The sequence below is a fragment of the Myotis yumanensis genome, unplaced genomic scaffold, assembly GCF_028538775.1.
Source record: "Myotis yumanensis isolate MYYU_CA2020_CCGP unplaced genomic scaffold, mMyoYum1.0.hap1 SCAF_16, whole genome shotgun sequence".
NCBI classification, from domain to species: domain Eukaryota; kingdom Metazoa; phylum Chordata; class Mammalia; order Chiroptera; family Vespertilionidae; genus Myotis; species Myotis yumanensis.
This window is the reverse complement of record NW_027223767.1, coordinates 7267480-7290879: the sequence shown is the minus strand read 5'-3', so window position 1 is coordinate 7290879 and position 23400 is coordinate 7267480. Positions and strand designations below refer to the sequence as shown.

General features: G+C 41.5%; 1 protein-coding gene across 1 annotated transcript in view; it reads right to left on the bottom strand.

Moving 5' to 3' along the window:
- Nucleotides 1-784: 784 nt before the first annotated feature.
- The window catches only part of LOC138993917 (heparan sulfate glucosamine 3-O-sulfotransferase 3A1), a 100686-nt gene continuing 78070 nt past the window's right edge, over nt 785-23400 (bottom strand). The window contains exon 2 of the mRNA XM_070393398.1: nt 785-3499. Within this exon, the coding sequence (XP_070249499.1) occupies nt 2878-3499 (622 nt within the window). The 3' untranslated portion in view covers nt 785-2877. The remainder of the gene's footprint in view (nt 3500-23400) is intronic.

The window sequence follows — 23400 nt, the reverse complement described above, 5'->3', positions numbered from 1 at the left end:
TCTTTCATGGGTAACGGATTTGGCAGGTCTCAGCTGACAGAGCAGGAGCAATGTGCAGAGAGGGAATGTATCCTCTTAACAACTGCAAATCCAAGAGCTAAGAATTTACAGAAACATCAATGTTCTCATGCCCAGTTCAAGAACGAGTGCAAATACCAAATGGGGCTGTGATCCAAATGACCCTGAGGTTTAGTCTAACTTTAAGGATTTGTGGAAAAGGGGAAATTAGAGAGGGATTAATACTCCTAGAGTACTTAACATCCATTCTCTAGAAGCTCATTAATCCCAGGCTATTAGAATAAAAGTAATTTCCCTTAATAGTTTCTAAGTTATTGGGAGAATTTACACACAGTAGATGTCACCTCGTAAGGAAACTACAGAGAAAGAAGCTGTGGACTCTGGTGGTTCTGGAGACAATTCTTCACTTTTAGGAAGAGTTAAGGCAGTCAGCAGGCAAGGCTGTGGAGCAGACAGCCAGGTGGGAGCAGCAAAACCTACTATTGGGCATGGCTAAATGGAAAGAGACATCTGAACCCAAGTCCACATGCAACAAGTGTAAGTGCCACAGAGAAGCAGATACGGAAAAGTCCTTTTCTGGAGGAAACAGAGTACTCTGATTCGAGATCTTTACACATTGTTTTTTCTGGAATCTGTAACTTCTAACACCATCAGAAATCTTAGAAGTCAGGTTTTCCTAGAGTGCTGTGTAGTCATTCATTTTAAAAAAGTAATATGAACAAAAAAATCTACATGCAAGAAGAGATCATTTGCACTCAGTTCTGTTTTTATTATTATTGTTTCTTAACGCAAAAAAAGATGAAGATTGCTGAATACAATTGTTTCCTTGTGCAAGCTACTTTTGCATTATGTCAAACAAATGTTTATAAAAGGGTCAGAAGCACAAACAAAACGAGTTAAGAAAAACAGATAAAGAGTTCGAAATGAGTATCTTGTTGCTGGTAGTGGCAATTCTAGTGGAACAAAGACAGGCTGTGGCACTGGAAAGCTGAGGGCATGGAGGGGAAGGAGATCACCTGGAAAAAGGGGCCTGGATTTGGGGTTTACGGAACTCCTAAAGGTGGGAATAAATAGAGCCAAAGAGTTGGAGCAATCATCAACTACCTAGAAACCTAAATGATTTCCCCCCTCCTTTTAATCCTGTGTTAGGCTTCTCAAGAAATACTTCCTTCCTGATGCAACCTCTGCGGTAAATGGGAAATTGTACTGCATATTCAAAACAACTTCAGTTTCTTTTGATTGACAACACCAGAGAAGAAAGAGAATGCACTTTTAGAATACTAGAGTGTTTGGTCCTTTAAATTCTGGCAGATACAGGAAAGTTCCATGAGATAGGAAACGTTTTCCTCTTAGGTTTAAACCTATAATAAAATGTCACCAACAGGCTAATTATACATGTTTTATATATTTCGTGCATATGTGCTCCTCTCTAAACCAATTTAATTCCCATTAATGCTAATCTTGTTATTGCCCACTCGGAGAGGAAAGGAATCCTTTTAATAAACAATTGATTTATTTGAGATATTTCAATGGGGGATGGGCAGAAACAGATGGGAGAGGAGGAAAAAACCACCATTTTTATCCACCTGCAATTCTGAGACTATTTTCCAAATATTGATGAGTATTAGGTTCGACTAGGTATGAATAGGAAGTGGGGAAAAATGAAGAGTCAAAGTTGACAGTCCTCAACCCATGAAAAATAAGGGCATGGTAACAGAGGTTTATTGATACATCTTTCGTGCTAGCTCCAAGGTTAGAAATGAGATACCACAAACAGAAGCAGATTTTCTCCGTTAAGAAAAGGGATAAATAAAAAGGAGATTCATATTTGTAAGCTCTTACAGAAATGGCTTTTTCTTAATTAAAAAAATAGGACGGACAGGTCAAAAGAACAAATAGGTAAGTTGTGCTCCTACCACACCTTGTCTTGTTGCCAGCATGACTGTCCCCCTTGTTCTTAATACAAGAATCCGGTAATTTCTCTCAGCTTCATTCAAACCGAGATTGGCTCTTAACAGAATGTGTGCCCAGGTCTGATGTTCTCCTGGAGTGTACTGTGGTGTGACCGAGGGCCGAGGGCTGGCCTGGCATTGAGAAAGCCAGAGGAAACCCTCTCCGTCCCATCGAGCCCGTGTCCAACCTGGCTAACCGATTTTAAAGGTACAGATGTTTATTTCCAATTCTCCTGGGAAAAGTGGCATGTAATAAAGAACAAATGAAAGAAGGGTTGTCCAGGAGTCACCATCTGGCCCTAAGATAAGTTATTTAACCTCCCTGAGACTCAAGTTTCCTTATCTGTAAAATGGGGATAATGATCTCTAGGTACCATGTTTTGTACCGCACAGTAGTATAAGGATCAAAAAATGTTTTATTTTTAAAAACACTGTGATAACTGAAGTGGTGTAAAACCATACAGTATTATCAGTTGGGAAATAGTTTTAGAAAAAGTGGCACAGAAGAAAAAAAACTTAAAGGGAGAAATACACAAGGCTAGGGATCAATTTTGTCTGGGCCTTGTAAGCCAGAGAGAGAGAGACTGATTTCCCCTCAGAGTTCTCTTAAAAGTTCTCATGGCAACTGATGCTCTTACTTTATAAAATTATGCATATAAAACATAAAATAAAAATTAAAGATGGAAAGTATTTAGATGAGTAAAGTTTTCCATTTTTCATTTATCCAAATGTTTGGTGTAAGTTAAACACATGAAGATGGGGTCAGAGGTGAGCACAATCTCTTAACATTCATTGAAAAAACTACTGCAAGAAATATTTTCAGCACAAATATTAAACTGCCTTTTCTCTACCGATTGGTAAAAAAATATATTATATTTGATTTTTCTTTTCTTTTTAAATTACATTGTTATCCATCCCAGCCAAAGTCGTGCCCGGTCATCTGGTAGAACTTGCGGTTGAAGGGCCGGTAGAACTCGCGCAGCCTCCGCACCACCTCGGGGTCGATGTCGGGGTGGGTCCGGCCCTTGGTCTTGCCCAGGCAGTGGGGCTTGCTGCTGCCCTCGGCCTTCTTCAGGCAGGGGAAGCCCTTGGTCTTGTTGAAGTAGAAGTGCTTGTCGGTGATGATCCTCTTGAGGCCCAGGAAGTCCTGCACGCGGCCCAGCTCGCCGGCCGGGTCGCTGATGAGCCGCTCGCCGCTCACGAAGAGCATCTGGCCGAGCGGGAAGTGGCGCAGCCAGTGCTCCAGGTGCTTGGCGTAGATGCCGATCTGGATGGCGCTCCACGACGTGTCGATGAGGCCCGTGCTCCTGTTTTTGAACGTCAAGCTCTCGAAGGTGGGGATGTCCGGCCGCTTGGAGAGCGTCTGCGTGTAGTCCGAGATGGCCCTGGTCACCGGGTCGCGCACCACCACGATGAGCTTGGTGTCCTTGGACATGGCCGAGATGCGCGCGGGGGCCTCCCGGGTGACGAAGTAGCTGGGCGTCTTCTCCATGGTGATCTGCCCGTCCAGGGTTCTGGGCATCAGGTCCCTGAGGAAAGAAAAAGGCACGTGAGCCTGAAACAAAGCGACTGGCCCTGGTTTACACAGAGAGCTCATTCCAAGGGGAGGGGGTGAGTATATACTCAGAGCCGGACTTTGACCCGATCCCAGCTCTCCCACCTGCTAGATGTATGACTGCATATTTAATGGAAAATAGTAATAATAATACTCAGGTGCCTGTGTATTTAATGGAAAATAATAATAATAATAAATAACAATAATCTCAGATGATTATTGTGATGATTAAATGAGTTAATGCATCTCAATAGCTTAGAAAAATGCCTGACAGAATAAATGCTATCTAATTTTTATTTTTAATTATTACCAACCCACAATGCTGTAGAAAATAAGCTTGATCAAATTCTTTATGTGAATTAGAATATTGTAATAAGCACAATCACACTGCTATGAGATGGTAATAAAATACCCTAAATACTTTCTGTAATTTTCTTAAAAACAAAGCAATTATCCTATATAACAAAAGGCTAATATGCAAATAGACCGAATGGTGGAAAAACCGGAACTGGTCGCTATGACGTGGGCTGGCCACCGGGGGCATGTGCAGAACATGGAGAGTGTCAGCCACGGTGGGACAGTGGAGCAGGTGAGCGGGGGCGCCAGACCAAGGTGGGTGCCAGTCACTGTCATCAGGGCGAGCCTTTGATAGTTACTGAAAATTCTTTACTCCCTTGCGCTGCGGTCCTGCCCAGTGCTTGCACCTGCTGCCAGCGCAGGAGCCACCACTCACACTTGCTGCTGGTGCTGGCCCCAATTGCTTCACGCCGTCAGCGGGTACAAGTGAGGCTGGCACTGTCAGCACCTAGGAGCAGCAGCAGTGGGAGCGAAGCTGCTGACAGACAGAGGACAGGGCTGCGGTGGGAGGAGTGGGGTGGGGGCATGAAAGATGGTCCGAGACCCACCCCTGTACCTACCGCAGCCTTGCAGCCCCCAGTTCCTTTAAAGGTGCATGAATTTGTGCACCGGGCCCCTAGTATTTAATGTCATACCATAGCATATTACACAAAGTACTTCTCCATAATTCTGGAATTTTCCTATAACAAACAAGACATTAAATAATCCATCTTTTATCTAATAATTTGAAATGTCATTATTACAATATTCTAAATATCTTGCTTCCTCTCTTCATTGGCCCAATTATAGGGTTATTATCACATTAGAGTACATTTTTATGTACATCAAAGTAAATTCGGACTTTATTCAAAACGTTCTTGGCGAGTCTTGTCTGTCTATTCTTCCTGATGAATGTTAGAATCACTTTGTGACACACACACACACACACACACACATCCGGCTGGAATATTTTTTTTTTTTTTTTTTTTTTTTTTAGAAAGAGGAAGGGGATATGTGCTCTGACAGGGAGTCAAATCCACCACTTCTTGGGTGAACTGGACGACACTCCAGCCAACTGGGCAACCCAGCCAGAGCCCAGGGGACTCTCCGTAGAGTGGATACTGCCACCCTGTTCAAGCATGCTTTCCTCCTGAGAACGGGTGGGTCTCAGGGCCAGTCAAAACTTATGAGCCAGACAGAGAAACTCTATTTACTCTCCAATTTAAGTGCACTGTCATTAAATCCACTACTTATTAGAAAAATACACATTAAATATGTATATGTTAAGGCAGTGTTTTTCCAGTTTCAAGTTTTACAAGAAATAGATGTTCCTCAAATCAATATTAAAATAACTGTATTTTGGGGATTTACAATGACTGAATGTGTTTTGTCCTTTTATTCATCAACTAGAGGCCTGGTGTACGAAATTTGTGCACAGGGGCGGGGGGGTTCCTCAGCCCGGCCTGCACTGTCTCGCAATCCAGGACATCCCTCTCGCAATCCGGGACCACTGGCTCCTAACTGCTTGCCTGCCTGTCTGCCTGATCACCCCTAACCACTCTGCCTGCCTGCCTGATTACACCTAACCACTGCCTGCCTGCCTGATCACCCCTAACCGCCTCTGCCTTGGCCCCCGTACCCAGGACCCAGGCTTCCCTCCTCCAGCCGACGCAGGCCCCCTGGACTCAGGTTTCCCTCCCTCTGGCCGGCTGCAGGCACCTGGGACCCCAGCCGGCACTGCCTGGGCCCTGGCTTTGTCAGGAAGGATGTCCAGAATGACGTCTGGAAGATGTCCAGTCTATCTGGTCTAGTTAGCATATTACCCTTTTATTAGTATAGATAAGAAAAATCAAACTTATAAATATCCTTATATTGTTTGTACTTTTATTCCTGGAATATATTCTCTTTGATCATAGTATATTATTCTTTTAATATAGTCCTGCATTCGAATCATCTTTACTTTGTTTTGGATTTTTCATCTATATTCATTGATGAGATGTTTCTGTAGTTTTTCCTTTGATTAATAGCTTAATGATTTGTTAAAATATGAATTATTCTACAAACAAAACGAGTCCAGAAAAGTTTCATCTTATTTATTATATATCCTAGAAAACTTTAAGTAGCAAAATAATTTTCTAGTCTTTCAAAATTTGATGCGTGTCACATACTCAGCCATCTAATCCAGGCACTTTTAGAGTGAGGGTAGCAAAGGAACTAGGGTCTTCAAATCTCTTTTCAGTTTCTTCCCTGGTTACTGGTTTGCTTGTTTGTTTGTTTGTTTGTTTTTGTAATACTCTGCCTCATATTGTGTAAATTTTAGCAATAAATATTTTTCTAAAAATCACCCAGTTGAGGAGTTGATTTAGCATTTTCTGCCTATCTTTCTGCTTTCTCTATTAGACTATCTTCTTTAATTTGCTGATTTCCCTTTTAGCTCTTTAATGCCTTTCTATACTTTTTCTAGTTATGCTTTGTTGTTCTTCTAGTTTATGTAACTGAGTGCTTGGTTCATTTATTTTCAATCTCCCTTCTCAATTAACAACAGCATTTTGATTATACTAATTTCCCTTTAAGTACAGACTTAGTCAAATTCCACAAGTTTTTGTTTTTGTTTTTTGTGTCTTTTTTTTTATAATCCTCACCCAAGGATATTTTTCCAGATTTTTAGAGAGAGTGGAAAGGAGGGGGAGAGACAGAGAAACATCAATGTGAAAGAGACACATCAATTGGTTGACTCCCACACATGCCCCAACCAGGGCCAGGGACTGAGCCTACAACCAGGTATGTGCACTTGACCAGAATCGAACCCTGGACCCTTCAGTCCAAGGGCCACCGTTCCGGCTAGGGCAAATTCCACAAGTTTTAATATGCATAGTTGTAATTTTCATAACTTCATGATTACTTAGGAATCACATTTTGCACTTGTTATTTCCATTATGGTCCAGGCATTATCTAGGATTGATTCTTTATTTTCATTTTTAACTCTAATGGTTGATTTGATGTTGTGGGGTTTTTTTTGTGTGTGTGTGGTAATTTTGTTAATTTCTACTTTGCCTTTGTAAGAAAAGAATGTACTTGTGATATGTGAGTTTGCTTTTGTTGACTTCCTATAATTTTTCTCACCTCTACTATTACCTAGCTGTATATTGTGAAAAATTTCAAAGATACACAAAAATACAAAGAACTCTAACATAAATCTCAGTGCCCTACATTCAGTTTTAAGAAGTGATCACTAGTGGCCAGTTTGATTTCTTTCATAACTTTCCATTCCTACTTCCTCAAGACCCCAAGTGGATTCTCTGGAAGCCTAGCTCAGAGATCACAATTGGTTCTTAGACACTGCATTGGATCTGGCACAGACTCTCCAACCTCGTGGCAATCTAGTGGCCTGACGGTGCCTCAATTGAACGATGCAGGGTTCTCCCATTTTTGCTTTCTTTGATATTGCAGTCAGGTTATCTTTAATTTTTTTTTTTTTGAAAGGGAAAATGATAATTAGATGTCTGATAGCTTTTTTTTGTTTGTTTTTAAGAAATCTGCAATTCCCTTTTCAAATGAACTTTGAATGTGCCATGTTCTCCATTTCTTAACTATCCTAAGATCTGGGTAATGGTAACCAAATAGTGCACAGGGAGCTGCAGGCTGCCATTCCTCTCTGAGCTACGCCAGTGCCACTGGGAGACCCTTTCACAGATTTTGTCACTGCGCACCTCCCTTCATTGGACTCGAGAAATTGGCTAGACCAACCCACTCTGGAAGCTTAGGTTACACTTTCATCAGATGAGGCAGGAGATCTATCCAGAAATTGTGGGAATATCTCAGTTAAGGAAATTTGATCAGATGTGTGAAAAAGTTTGGGATGTAAAAGCAAACATCAAATATCACTAAAGTGATAACGATTTAAAAAAACACATGATTTTTTTTTTTTTTTAAAAAAAAGGCAACATTTTTGCCTCCTTTCCTGGAATCTCTGACTTTTAACTACTCGACCTCCTATTTTGGCCTGTGAAATAGAGATAACATCCTTCACTCCGGAGCTACTGGCTGGCGGTCTCAACTTTCCTTCCCTGGGTCGCAGCGGGAGGCCGGTCCCCAGCAGCCCTTAAAGTCAGCAGAGATTAAAGCTGCAGATTGGGCTGAGCCAGAGGAAATACTACTACTATCTCTGAAAAAAGAAACCATATAAGTTATCTCAATAGAGCAGAGGAAACGCTATCCAAAAGAGGGGGAGTTAGAAGAGGAAAAGCTAAAATAGAATTTCAGAAGAAAAACACATTAATTACTGTCATCCACAGGATGAGAAAAGTCGCTGGGTTAGCATGGGTTGGGATGGGAGTCCAGGTTAACTATAAACTGACTGCAAGCTACTTTTTCCAGAAAGGATGAAGTGATAGTCTAAATAGATCTTTAATTGAGCGTACAGTGTAGAGAATGATTGCTTTGTAAAAGGACTCAGGACAGTTTTCTTAAACCAACAATGTCCCTTTTAATTTCCTCATTCATTTTCTTACTGCAATTTGAATTTTAGTGTTCAGAAAAGGGCTTGTCTCTCACATAAGATGAAATGCACGTGTGCTTTGGAGTACCATATCTCAAAGTGTTTGGAAGGAATGGGCCTGTCTTTCCCTACCCGAGTGAAGTATGTGCCGTGGCCGGCTCGGTGCCAGGGTGTGCCGAGTTGGGCAGTGACTGAACCAGCCCCTCCATGATGAGAGCTTTGTAGAACTATGAGGCAGGCTGTGGGGCAGAAAGGTCTGTTCAGCTGAAGACAGAAAACGTTGGGGTGGGAGTGAGAAATTCAACTGTATGATGGCAAGGATAGACCCCAGGAGGCCTTAGCTTCTAGGCCAAGCATGTCAAACTTGTGGCCCTCGGGCCACATGCCTCACTTATTTGGCCCGTGTTAGCCTTTGAGTTTGACATGCTTGGTGTAGGCTATTCCAATTTCTCCTCTAAATAATAAAAGGGATTTGAAGACATTTATAATAAGTATGGAGATGCATAAATGGGTAGAAACCAAAATTACAAAGAAAACTAGTGAAGCTTATTTGTTTTCTCCTGAAGAGGATGAGGATACAAAAGGATTTCATAAGATATAAATACAAATGGTAAAATTCAAAAAAAAAGTTTGAAAGGAAATGAAGAGATATCTTAATAATTTTTAGTGGGGGTAAAGATTTCTAAAATTTCTTGAATGTATACTGAATGCAAAAGACAGTCTCCAAATAGTCAATACAAGTATGAAAAGCTGCTGAACTTTATTAGCCCTCAGGGAAACCCAAATTCAAACACAACGAATGCCATACGATGACAACCCCTCCTGAGAGGCTAACATAAAAATCACAGAGCAATCTGAGTGTGGGGAGGATGGGGAACAGCTGACTCCCCACTGGTAGGAGTGTAAACGACACGATGACTTTAGCAAACTGTTTGGCACTGTCTACCAAAGTTGAACATGTGCATGTACTGTGGCCCAGCAATTTCACTGCCAGAGATATACTCATCACCACAACATGTTCACTAAGACACGTTCATGAATGTTTAGAGTTAATCATGACAGCCCCAAATGCAAGCTAACCAAACATGAATATCCTTCTATTTGTATGATATATACATATACACACATATATGTTTATATATAAATGTATTTATGTTTATATTCAGACTTGGCATGAATGACTCAAATCTGTGAATTTTATACACCCAATGTTGGCAAACATAGCCAGTCACAAAAATGTATATACTGTGTGCTTTCCCTTATAAAAAGTTCAAAAACTAGCAAAAACTCACCAGAGTGTTTTATGTCGGGACAGTGGACACCCGTGGGGGAGTTAGTGACTGGAGGGGACATTAAAGAGATCTGGAGAGATGGAAGTGTCCCTGGCCATGATCTGGGTGCTGGTTACACAGTACACCCACCTTGTGAAAAGTCATTGATCTATACAGAATTTGTATTCTTTTCTGTATTTTGTTATACTTCAACAAACATTTACAACATGTATAAAAAAATAAATGGACCAAATTTTTATATTCCCCAAGAAAAACATTCATTTCAGAAAAGTGCATTTGCCAAACCAACTATATCTCCACTTTGTGGACACTCAGATCATAAAGGAATGGCAGTTGAGCTCCCAGACTTAGGAGTCAGTGGACATCTCAGTGGCCACATCCCAGTCGTCCCATTTAAGTTATTAGAACAGGAGCTGCTGAGCCTCTATCCCACTCATGGGCCACTGATTCTCATGGTGCCATAAGCACAGTGTTCACAGAATCATAGAGGAAGTGTCTCTAGAGTGTGGACATGAGTACAGAGAAAGCTGAAGAACATATTATATTTTCACAACAGTTTAGCAATTACTTTCTCAATTAACCTTTACACAGACATAGGAGGGATAAGGTTGATATGCTCTCCAAGTTTTCTGATGAGAAAGCTGAGATGCATGAGGCTGTGTGGCATGGGCAAGTTCCCACAGTCTATGTATGGAAGGCAATGGCTGGTCTTCCCAAAGCCCAGAGCAAGGTTACTTCTATTGCATTGAATAAGAGAAAGTCAGCAAAGAGGACAGGAAAATAACATGCAGAAGTTGGCTCAGAGCAAATTTGACAGATGGAGAACGTGAGAATGTGAGGAAGTTATCCAGTGGGGAGCTGTGAAGGTCCTGAAAGACCCCTAATCGGAATTGAATACAGACAAAGGAATCTGATTGCTTGAACTGGAGGATTGTGTAAAATTAGAATGAGAAGATGATGGTGCATTTAACATCAGTGATAAGTTCAATCCGAGGTGATGCACAAATAGAATGAGCAAGAATAGGCAGCAGGTAGTGAAGTCCTTTAGGAAGCTCTTCCAGGATAACCCCAGCTTGGTAGCTAACAACCTGCATTAGGGGGATAAGAGTGGGAGACAGGGGTGGTGAGAGCATGGAAGGTACTGAAGGGAGAGCCGATGGGGCTGGACAGCTGATTCATGAAGGGAGCAAAGTAGGAGATCCCAACACTTTAAAGTGGAAAAGGATGGCAATTGTACTAAAACAAACAACAAAAGTTATTGAAATAACTAAAAAAGGAAAGAAACGTAAGTTTCTCTTTCAGTAGAGTCAAGACTCATTTTCAAAAGTTAGGATTTCTGCCCAAGAATTCTAATGAAGACAAACACTATTAGTTTTATCCTAAAACATGGCACAGACAGACATCTCCATGAAGACAACAGTTTCACCGGAAGCTCAAATCTGGGAACAAGAATGGGGATTGAGTCTTGATTGTTCAGTCGGGGTGATCTTAAACAAGCCACTTTAGTTTTCTGGGCCTTGTTTTCTGCATTAGACGAATAAGACTATTGTCCTCCATGTCTCCAAGGCCTTTCCACCCACTAATTAATTATTAATGTGTCCAATGGAAAGCTCCGCACACCTCACACTGCTCTGGGCCAAAGTGAGACTCCACCAATCAAAGAAATGATTTCGTGTAAATCATCAGACAAGGCCATTCTGCATCAAGAGGATGGACTTCAAAATCACTGAGGTTTAGAAGAATGCAGCTCATACAGCGGCTGCCAAGAGAAGGCACTGAGGTTAGTTTAAATGTAGGCTCGCCTGGCATTTCCCTAGCATGTGGAGGGAAGGAAACACCAGGCAGCCCACGAGTTGAGCGATCTCACTGCATCTGATAAGACAAACCCATCTCTGACTAAGAAAACCCATCTCTGTCCCCTGCTCCCTCTGTGCCTGAAACATCAAAGACATCATAGCGAGAAGATGAAGTTCACGGATAAGACTAAGTTAAGAATAACAGATATAGGGCAGCCAAGAATTCAAGTTCGGTGCCTCAGACAGAACATGGCGAAGGCAGAGCAAATGAATACTTATTAAGTATTTATTATAGACAAAGATCTGATGCATTACTTCCTGCCTCTCACAATAGTAAAAAGCTAGAATTATCAGAATTTCTCAGGTGAGTAAGTAGGCCCAGAGAGGTCATGTGACTTGCACAAGAAACACAGGGATGAGTGAAAGGGACAGCTCTAAAGCACATATCCTGTCAACCTTCCAGACACCCAGGAAACATCAGTGGCGCTCTTCTGGTCGCTGCTGTTGGCTGTCTTTGGCATTTTGTCAAAACATGCGAGTGTTGAAGGCAAACTTCACCGTTCACCTCAGAGGGCAAATCGCCCACCTGGAACACTGTGAGGAGGTAAAACCTTCCCATGTGTTTTCAGCAGCTGCTTCTGCAGCAGAAGGACATGCCGCCAGGGAAGTCCCTGAGCTCTAATGCAGGGCAATTCACCTTGAGGAACAAATAAATCTGGCCCGTGGACACACAACATTTTTCTAGTCTACACAACCAAACAGATCCATGTGTCTGCTTTTGAAAGCTTTTTGTGAAGCCTTTGGCAGCAGCAAATTCTAGGAAAACACGCTCTTTTCATGGCCATTGCATGAAGGTCATTCTCGTGGGTCCCCAGTGGCATGAGGCTGGAGGGGAGGAAGCTGCTGCAAACCCCGGAGCTGTCAGCCCGCGTCCCTCGGGCCAGGCCTGACCACATCAATATTCCTTTTCCTGCTGTTGCTAAGTGCAATCCCACTCAAAACGTGACTTGTCAAGCTGGAAAGGAGCCTCCCTCTAGTTATTGTTTGACTTGGCTTCTGTGGAAGAAGAAGACTTATGTTGCTAAACCAACTCCACACTGACTGAAGGAAGATGTGTAATTCTAGTCATCAAACCACTGTCCAGATAAGTCACGCAGTAAACCTGACGGTTGGCACACCTCCCAGTGCCGGTGATAGCAGACGCCTTCTCAACCTCTGACCTATCAAATAAAGAAAGAGAAAACGAAGGTTCTTACTCTCCCCAGGCTTACAACAAAGGAAGAAAGTTTATTTCAAGAAAGCAATGCCATGGCTGTGGCCCTCCAGAAGAGGAGAGAAAGGTCAGGAATTCTGGGCTGATAATTTTGGGGAACCTCATAAAAGGACAGAAAGTACCTCTGCATCCAGGCCAGAGAGAAGAGCTCTGAAATGTAAGGGGTAAGAGTTATCCTGGGTCATAAACTCCAGCAACAATGCTTTCTCTTTGTGTAGGACCTTATTGTTTTCCAAGCAATCCTGCATGTTAGCTCACACAGGGACTCTTAGGGAATACAGGCTCACCGCTGCACCCTCTGCTTTTCTCCTCAGTTTACTTGACTGAGGAGCTCATCCTATATAATAAAAGCCTAGGTGGCATCACACCCTTGCGCAATGCCCTCATGTCATCACAAGATGGCCACCACAAGATGCTCGCCACATGATGGCTGGCAGGGGAGGGCAGTTGGGGGCAATCAGGCTGGCAGGCAGGTGAGTGGTTAGGAGCCAGTGGTCCTGGATTGTGGGGGGGGATGTCCCAGATGGGAGAAGGTGCAGGCTGGGCTGAGGGACACCCCTCCAGTGCACAGATTTCGTGCACCAGGACTCTAGTACATATAAGACATAATTATCATTTCTAACCCTGTAGACATTATCCCAAACTCTGCCTGGCTCTTGGGAAAAATGTGCTTCTCCTAGTGTCCTATCAAATTATCAAAGAATATCCAGAAAAAAAATAACATTAAAAACTAAAATTCACAGACAAACCTAATAATGTCAGAATATGTAAGCCAATCAGAGCCTAAGAAAGCACCTGGATAAATATAGGGACATGCCCCACCCCTGCATGGTGTCTCTGGATTTAAAACAGTCTTTATGCATCAAGCTAGTGGCGATTCTTCTGTTACTCCAGGTGCAGAGCTCAACACTCTGAGAGGCGTGCAGGACCCTCTGGGAGCAGCTCCTCAGAACTGTGCTGCTCGTGCCTCATCTCACTCCTTACTCTAGTGTGGCAGGGAGCCACGCCTTGAAAAATATTAGCACAATTTTTAGTTTCAGAATAAAGTATTTCCTAGCCATTCATGCAGAAAACAAACCAAATTACACAATAACTAAGCTACTGGCAGGTGGGGAGGGGGAGTTTGGCCTAAGACTTTAGTAAGAAGTGCTCAACGGCAGTGAACGAGTAAAGGAAAAAAGGCCCTTGTACTCAGCTAAGTCTTACTTCATTTGAAGTAGCCTCAGAAAGACTTTTCCAGAGAAGCAAAGAGTCAAAAATCTTAACACTCAGGGATGCTTAGCATCTACATGAGAAAAGCAAACACGGAAGTTCCATTTCAATTGGACAGAGCTCAAGAATGAAGGAAATCTAAAATCAGGTGGAACAGAAATAAGTCAAAGAATGATTCCAAATCTAGTTATAAAAATGACCATAAAGAAATGGCAGAAATAACTAAAATTAAACTAGTCAGGATCTAAAGCCTGATATTTACAAACCCTTAAAAGCAGTGAGAGAGAGAGAGAGAGAGAGAGAGAGAGAGAGAGAGACTGATTACTGAGATACAGAGAAGAGGTGCCCAAGAAGGTGGAGGAAAGAGAATGTGCGGAAGAAAGGAGAAGTGGAGGGCTGTGTCCTCATTAGCAGCAGCCTTTCTGGACATTAGACCTGAGAGGAATCACAGAAGTCTCCTAATCCAGCCTCTTCTCACGCAGCCAACTTTCTCTACATAAAATATGTGCAGGGCTCAACCACCTTGACGTTCCAGATCCCTGAAAAATAAAATTCATCTGCGGAGGCAAAACTCCCGTGAAGTGCTCCTGAAGGAGGGGAGTGCCCTTCCCCATGAGCCCGGATGAAGGGGGAAGCAGCAGATGGACACTGTTAACCGCTTTACAACCCACAGTCTGGAAGAGGAACTCGGAATTCTCTAAGTACCCAAAGCGTGGGCCAGGGATAGGCACCTCCCAGCTCCATGGGATGGCCCAGGAAATGCCCCGCCTGGCCTAGCAGCTCCTCAGGGCTCCTGACAGGGGCTTTCTAAGTGATCAGTTTGGGAGCTGGGCTATCAGCTGCGTGATGCTGTGGGCAGCGGCCTCAGCCCAGGCCTTCTCACCTGTGCTGCTGGAGATACGGGAAGAGCTGCTTTCCTGGCCTGGAAATCAACAATCTAAGAGCAAGCGAGACAGAAACATGTTGAGGGAAAAACCTAAAATTTTAGATAGGTTATTTGTTACATTTTGGCAATAATGGGTTTTCATTAGTTTTTTGTTTCCTTGATTTTTTAAGTTTTTTTTAATATGCTTTTATTGATTTGAGAGAGAAAGGAAGGGAGAGGGAGAGAAACATGGATGAGACAAATCAATCCACTGCCTCCTGCATGCCCCCTACTGGGTATCAAGCCTGAAACCCAGACATGTGCCCTGAGCAGGAATCGAACCAGTGACCTCTTGGTGCAAGGGATGAATCTCAACCTATTGAGCCACACCGGCCAGGGCTCCTTTGATTAATTTTTGTTTGTTTGTGTATTAGGTTCTGGACACAGAGTAAGTGCTAAATCAATATATCTTTTGAGTTTAAAACAGGAAAAGCCATCCTAAACCAGGATTTGCATGATCTGGGGCCTTGGCCTGCTTCGATGTTCTTCCTGAAATTGGCTACCAGTACCCTGGCAGCAGCCTCCACGATTTTCAACAGTAGACAATGACACAGTCTGTCTCACCAACATCAAAGCAAAACTTCCCAAATAATCTCACTCTTTTGACATAAAACAAATTTTCAAGATAATAGCATCATTATGAAACGAGGCCTGCAGACAAAACAGACTCCAGGAAGTAAATCAGTGCGTGTCCATTAGACACAGTCCATCAGCGTGGCTGTACCATGTGCCGCACGAAGGAGAAAACCATCGCTCCAGTAGGACAAGACGAGCCCCAGCTCCACGTCCCACATTGTGGAAAGTCCCACACGACATACAAATTTATTAAAGAGATTGTCACTCCTGCGCTGCACGGTGCAACCTCTAAACCCAAATACCCACTCTGGTGACCGACACTGCTCAGGCACCAGGAAATGCTTCGCCAAGCCTCTTGCCCCGTGTTTTCAAAACAAAGCATCAGGATGCTGAGAATGGGGTGGGTTTGAGATGCTGCCAACATTGAACCTGGGCATCTCTCTGCTTCAGGAAGAGTTGAGTGAGGGAGAGAGTTAGCAGAGAGAAAAGACAAGTAAGTAACTTCCCGGATCTTCATATCAAAGAGCATGGAATGGCTTCTTGTTATAAGTATCATTTGCTAGAATTACTGACTGCTCCTATTCCAATTTATAGTCCCTGGAGGGGAAGGGACAATTTGTATTATTAAGCCGATCATGCTACTTGAAAACTTGTAAATACAGTGGGGCCTTGACTTACGAGTGTCCCGACTAACGAGTTTTTTGAGATTCCAGCTGTTTCTCGGCCGATTTTTTGCATTGAGTTGATAGAGTGATTTGAGTTAACGAGCTCCTTAACAAGCTCCTTAACGAGCTCAGTTGGTCTCGGAACGAATTAAACTCGTAAGTCAAGGCCCCACTGTATGTAGGTCAAGGGGAACCAGGTGGGGTATGAATTGGCAACTCCATGGGCATTTCAGCTTAGAACTGAAAACAGTTCTAATTTTATGAAAATCTTTAATAAGAAAAGGGATAAATATAATTAACAAAGAACCTATCTAAAATTTAGAATTTTAAAAATGAATAAAATTCAACTTTAATTCTGATTTCAAATTTTGTTATTTATTCATTACAATTTATATTTTTGTCTTGGGATGTTGATAGATACCTTGGAATACTTCAGAAGAAAAAAATGACTTTTAAAAAGATGAAAATAATTTTAACTTTTATACTTACTTTGATTTACAGTTTGGATAAAGATACATTTAAATTTGTACACTGCCTTTAACAATCCTTTAGACCAAGAGTTGCTAAACTGTGGCCCACAGGCTAACTCCAACTATTTTTATTGGAAAGTTTTATGGAAACAGAGCCATGCCTACCTGCTTACGTATTGTCTATGGCTGCCTCTGAGCAGCAACGGCAGAGTGAGCAGTTGTGACAGAGACCAGATGGTCTACAATATTTACTATCGTGACTGTTTCGGAAAGTTTGTCAATTCTTTCTTTAGATCATTATTGTCAATAGAAGAAAATTAATAGAAAAATCTCGATTGTAGCATAATTAGTATTTTGTTGAAATTGAGCATGAAAAGCAAATTGCACTGCATAAATATATGAGCTCATGATTTGTGTAGATCTTTATTACTCATCCAAACATCGCTGGCCCATCAACAGAATACCCCGCTGAGCAATAATAATTAAATCGAGTCATCTTTGGTAGTTTGCCAAAACTTTCAGACATATAAAAACAGTAGATTTAAACATAATTTTCTGCTTTGTTGTCATGAAGGAATAGTTGTCAAAATCGGAGAATAGAGTATATTTCACTTAACAGTTTATAAGCTTAATGCATCACTCTTTAAATGCTTAGACAAGTGAGACGTGGGGCCTCCATTTGCACTCTTGTCCAGCGACCCGACAGGGTGAAGGGTGGGCCTGGGGAGCATGTGCCAGGGCTCGGAGAAGTCGGTATAAAGGAAATGACAGCAGAAAACGAGGCTCTGGGTCTCCCAGCAAGCTGGGAGACCCAGAGCTGGACTTTGCCAGGGAGCAATTCCTGGGGACTAGGCATTCTTCACAACAGATGCCACAGATGGCTCCGACATCAATGTGATTAAACAAGTTTCTCTTTTTCAGCACAGAAGACAAAACACCACAGGCTCCAGGGGAAGGCCACGGAGACAATAGCTGGCTTCCAAATGGACTTGTTTTTACAATTAAATGTTTCAAAATTTGAAAATTAGACAAATGAAAAAGGTTCATTATAGAAAAATTCAAAGAAATACACCCACCTAGCATGCAGATGTAGCATTGTGAACTATATCCATCCAGACTATTCTATCCTGATCTTTGTAAATTATTTATAAAATAGATCATTTTGTACATAGGTTGTTTGAAATGCTTTTTGCACTTAGGAATAAATTGGAAACATCACTCCTGGTGTTAAATACATGTCAACTTCATTTTAAATGACTGCACAGTATTGACTAGGTGAACTGCGATAAAGGGCTTAGTGAATCCCTTATTGTTGGACACTTAGGTTGTTTCCAAAGTTAAATAATTTATTCATATGTTTAATTATTTCCTGGAAGGGAAAATGAAAGCATGCATGTTTAAAGGCATCTTTTAAAGAATCATATTACAATCTTCCTTCTGCAAAGGTATTTAAATTTTGTCTTTGAATTTTAATATATCATTTTTTAAAATATATTTTTTATTGATTTTTTTACAGAGAAGAAGGGAGAGAGATAGAGAGTTAGAAACATCGATGAGAGAGAAACATCGATCAGCTGCCTCTGGCACATCTCCCACTGGGAATGTGCCCACAACCAAGGTACATGCCCTTGACCGGAATCGAACCTGGGACCTTTCAGTCCGCAGGCTAACGCTCTATCCACTGAGCCAAACCGGTTTCGGCAATATATCATTTTTAATATTTTATTTCTAGTTCAATATATTAAAGTATATGTTTTCTCATGCACTCATTAATACTGTGTTATCATATTGCACAATTACTACCAATAAACATAGGAAAATGATTTTCAACATTTTAATACCTATGTTTTAAACTAGTGAGAATTATCTCATATACTATTAGGTAATAGTGTATGTCTTTAAAATTTTAAAGACATTAAAATCTATTATTTTTTGCCTATTATTTTCTACTGAATGATTTTTTTCTTAGATCTTAAGCATTTCCTTTATATTAATTACATTTATCCTTTTTCTTTCATGCAGCATCTATTCTAGTTTATAATTTCTCATTTCCATTTTTGTGGTCTTTGATTTTTTTGTTTTTAAATCAATCAGTCTTTTTCTTTATGACTTTTGCATTTCTTTATGATGTTGTCTAAATAAGCTCTTTCTTACTTTAATATAATATAAAGAAATAGCCATCTTAATTTTATTTATTTTGGAATTCATTATCTATCAGTCTTTAAGAAGAAAAGTATTTAAAATTCAACCTCAGCAATTATCTAAAATGAATTCTAATACTGATATCCACCAATTTCTTATAGTAAATTCCTATATAACCTGCATTTTGTATATCAAGATTCTATATGCTGTTTGTATATTAAGTTTTTAGAGTCTGTTCTCTGTTTATTTTGGCACTACTAGAACACTCTTTTAATTATTGTAATGTCCTAATATGTCTTAAATCTAACATGAAATTGCCTATCTATTCTATTCTTGAATATTTTTATTAAATGTGTTCTCTTCCAAATTACCTGAACAATTATAAAATGTTTGTATCAAATCCCCTACCTTCCCCCATTATAACTGGGATTTCATAAAATGTAGAGATCACTTTTAGGAAGAAATGGCATTTTTTCTATATTGGGTCTGTCAATCTGATAGGGCTTTCATTTATACAAATTTTCTTTAATACTCCTCACTAAAGCCTTTATTTTATATTTAAGTTAATATGTAGTAAAATTGACTTTTTTTGGAGTACAAGTCTATGCAATTCAGTATCTGTGTAGATTTGTGAAACCTGGCCACAATCAGAATATAAGACAGTTCCATCACTCCAACAATGTGCTACCACTTTGCAGTCTTCCCTCCCTTCTCCTCTGATCCCTGGCAAGCAGGGAGTGGGATTGCTGAATAATTTGATAAGAAATTTTGTTAACTTTATAAGAAACTGCCAAATTATTTTAAAGAGTAGCTGTGCCATTTGCATTCTTCAAAACAATGTATGATGGTTCCATTTGTTCCACATTCTTGTCAGCATGTGATATAATTTTCCCGTATCTTATCTTTTAGCCTTCCTAACAGTTACACTGTGGTATCTCACAGTGGTTTTTAACTTGCAGTGCCTAATGGCTAATGGTATTGAACATCTTCTCATTTGCTTAATTGCCTCTTTGTTGAATGTTTGTTAAAGCCTTTTGCCCATTTTAAAAACTGGGTGGTTTATTTTCTACTGTTGGATTTTAAAGTTCTTTATATATTCTAACTAGAAGTCCTTTGTTGGATACAGGATTTAGAAATATTTTCGCAGTCTGTAGTTTGTCTTATCATTCTTTTCTTTTTTTTCATGAATACTAGACAACATTAATAATTAAATTTTGGGCTTCTTTTTTTCAGTTCTATTTTTTTTTGGTGAGAATATTTAGTTCTCTTCTCTTAGTAAGTTTTAATTATACAATACAGTGTTATCAACTATAGGCATCCTGCTATACATGTGATCTTCAGACTTATCTACACTAATAAAAGAGAAACATGGTAATTAGCGTACGACCGCTACCCTTCCAATTGGCTAATCAGTGAATATATACAAAGTAACTGTCAGCCAAGATGGCGGCCGGCAGCCAGGCAGCCGATGCGAACAGGGAGGTTTGCTTCCTTCAGTGACAGAGGACTCCAACGTTCCCCACCTGCCTCTGAGCTTCAGTTGGAAACATAGTAACATTTATAAAAGATAAACAAAAGCCCAGAAACCTCCTGTCAGTCAGCCGGGATCTCAGAGCTGGAGTCGCAACATTGTTTCGAATACAGAAAACAAAGGCCAGAAAGCTGCTTTCAGCAGAGCCTCAGAGAGAAAGCCGGCTCTCAGCTCCAGTGACAGCCATAGAAGGTAAATAAATGCCAGAATAAAAAAAGAAAAAAGAAAAAAAGGAGAGGTCTGGAGCTTCAGTCGCCCGCCAGCCTGAAAACAGCCCTCAGCCCCTCACCCAGACTGGCCAGGCACCCCAGTGGGGACCCCCACCCTGAAGCAACAAGATGGCGGCTAATTTGCATACTGAAGGCAGGCGGCAGCAGGCAAGGCTGTCTGCGGTCTGGGACCCTGATCTGTGACCCTGCCGGGTGGGATCAGCGGAGCCTCGAGGCCTCCCGGCACCGGGATCAGCGTGACAGGGGGCAGCGCCCAAACCCCCTGATTGCCCTGCGGCTCTGTGTGTGATAGGGGGCAGCACCCCAAACCCCCCCCACGGGCCCTGCTCTATGTGAGACGGGGTAGAGCCATACCTCCCCATCGGCCCTGCCCTGAGTGTGACAGTGGCGGCGCCCCAACCTCCTGATCGGCCCTACTCTGTGTGTGACAGGGTGTGGTGCCCCAACTCGCCCCCCCCCACGGACCCTGCTCTGTGTGTGACAGGGGGGAGCTTCCCAAACCCCTGATTGACCCTGCTCTGTGTGTGACAGGGGGCAGCGCCCCAACCCCCTGATTGGCCCTGCTCTTTGCGTGGCAGGGTGTGGCGCCCTATTGACCCTGCCTTGAGTGTGACGGGGCGGTGCCCCAACCCCCCAATCGGCCCTACCCTGAACGTGACTAGGGGTGGCATCGCAACCTTCCCATCCGCCCTGCTCTGTGCATGACAGGGGGCGGCGCCCCAACTCCCCAATCGGCCCTGCTCTGAGCCCGACCAGGCGCTGCACCTAGGGATTGGGCGTGCCCTCTGCCACCCGGGAGCAGGCCTAAGCCAGCAGGTCGTTATCTCCCGAGGGGTCCCAGACTGCGAGAGGGCACAGGATGGGCTGAGGGACCTCCCTCTCCCCCCCCCCCCCCCCAGTGCACAAATTTTTGTGCACCGGGCCTCTAGTTCATTTTATAAATGAGAGTTTGAACCCTTTTACTAACCTCTCCCTACCTCCCCCATACTCAGCTCCTGGCAACCACTTTTCTACTGTTTCTGAGTTTGCCATTTTTTTTTAAAGATTCCACATATAAATGACACTATGAAGTATCTGTCTTTAAAAAAACATTGCTCAGTCTATAACTTAGCAATATTTTTTAAAATTTTTATGAAGCACAATTTTATGGATTGTGCTCTTAGTCATGTCTAAAAACTCTTTGCCCAGCTCCAGGTCAGGAAGCGTCAGTAAAACTTTTTACAGGCTACTTTGAATGTGATCCTGATGTTACATTTAAACTGAATATAACTTAAAATGTTTTTAAAATGCTGAGATCATATTTTCTATCTGGTAATGTTTTTCTTCCAATAAATCAAACATCTATGTATTTGCATGGAGTTATGGTTAAGTTGTGTCAAATAAGTCATGAGGCATACATGTGGGAGAGGTTTACATTTGCATCTGTGGCATTATCAGTAGCCTGAAATAACATGGGTGTCTCTAAAACTATTTTAGGGGTAGGAAAGATATCTACAATGTAGATAAAGGTATAGATATGACAGACTCCTTATTCTGGCAACTTGCACAATTGTCATGAGTAAAGAATGAAGACCTTGATGGGTGGGTCTAAGCTCAAGGTCCCCAAATCTGCCCTTGGTGTAGCTAAGTCTGACACAGGGCCATGATCTTATCAACCAAAAGCAGAGGTTCTTAATCTGAATCCCAAAGAATGAGTATCAGGAAGTAGTGAGCTCACTGGAAGTAAAATGTGAACAAGAGCATACATGCATTTTTCTGAGAGAAAAGCCTGAAATTTCATCAGATGTTCTAAAGAGACCATTCTATTTCGAGAAGGTACATTCACATTCTCTCCAGCCTCTCATTTCAAACACATCCAATTCACTGTACATATTCAATACATATTTGTTGAATGAACGAACAAATAAACATTTACTGAATTATTATTATATGGCTACCTTTAGGTTTTGACCCCAAGTATAAAATTTTTATTTAGCAAATGTTTATTGAGTGCCAACTTTGTCCAAGCTCCCTATTAAAAAATGGAATTACATGGACAAAAAAGATGATGTTCCTGTCCACAAAGACCTTACCATCTAAGGGGCAGATAGACTTAATAGCCAAGGTGTTTCAATGGGATAATTACTATAATAAGAGTGTTTATCAGGTTCAGAAAAAGAACACTTGATCTGCTAAAGATTTAGAGATGGCTTCACAAATACAGTGGTGCTTGAGTGAAGACTAGAATGTCGATGAGGGTAGAGCTATAAGTGGCTTCCCAAACAGTTCAATTGCATATACCGTAAAGTTGAGATGTTTCAGAATGAGTCTGATGTGGAAGCTTGGAGCCAATCACCAATCATGTTACGTATAGACCCACTTTATCATGGGTTTCACTGTAGTTTAGGAGGGTCAAAGGAGAGAATTGTAGGGGATAGGTATTTGGAAACATGGAAGCATTGGAGTTTGAGGCATGTTCAGGGAACTACAAATGGCTCAGTTTTCCTGGAGGACAAAGTATGAGGGAGCCCACAGACCGTACTTCTGCAGGTTCAATACACAGAAATGCAAATATTTCTGTAAATGAGAGTGCACTGTAGTACTTTTACAAAAGCCTTCAAAACAAGAAACAACTTAAATGTCAATCATTAGGGGACTGGATAAAAACTTCTGCAGTATATCCATATAATGGAACATCTTGGAACAAGTAAGAACATTGACTTATATTTGTTTCACATTTTAAAAAGTCTTCAAAATAGTATAAGCCATACAGTGATAGGATATTATCCCACATTTTAAAGAAAACAGGTAATAAAAAAGAATGCCTGTGTGTTAACATGTTTCAATGATTATTAGGTTGAGTGTGTTGATGGCCCCAATTCTTCATTCCTCTCTATTTTTACCCTTAACCATAGATTTTGCAAATTATTCATCACGAGTATAATCTATC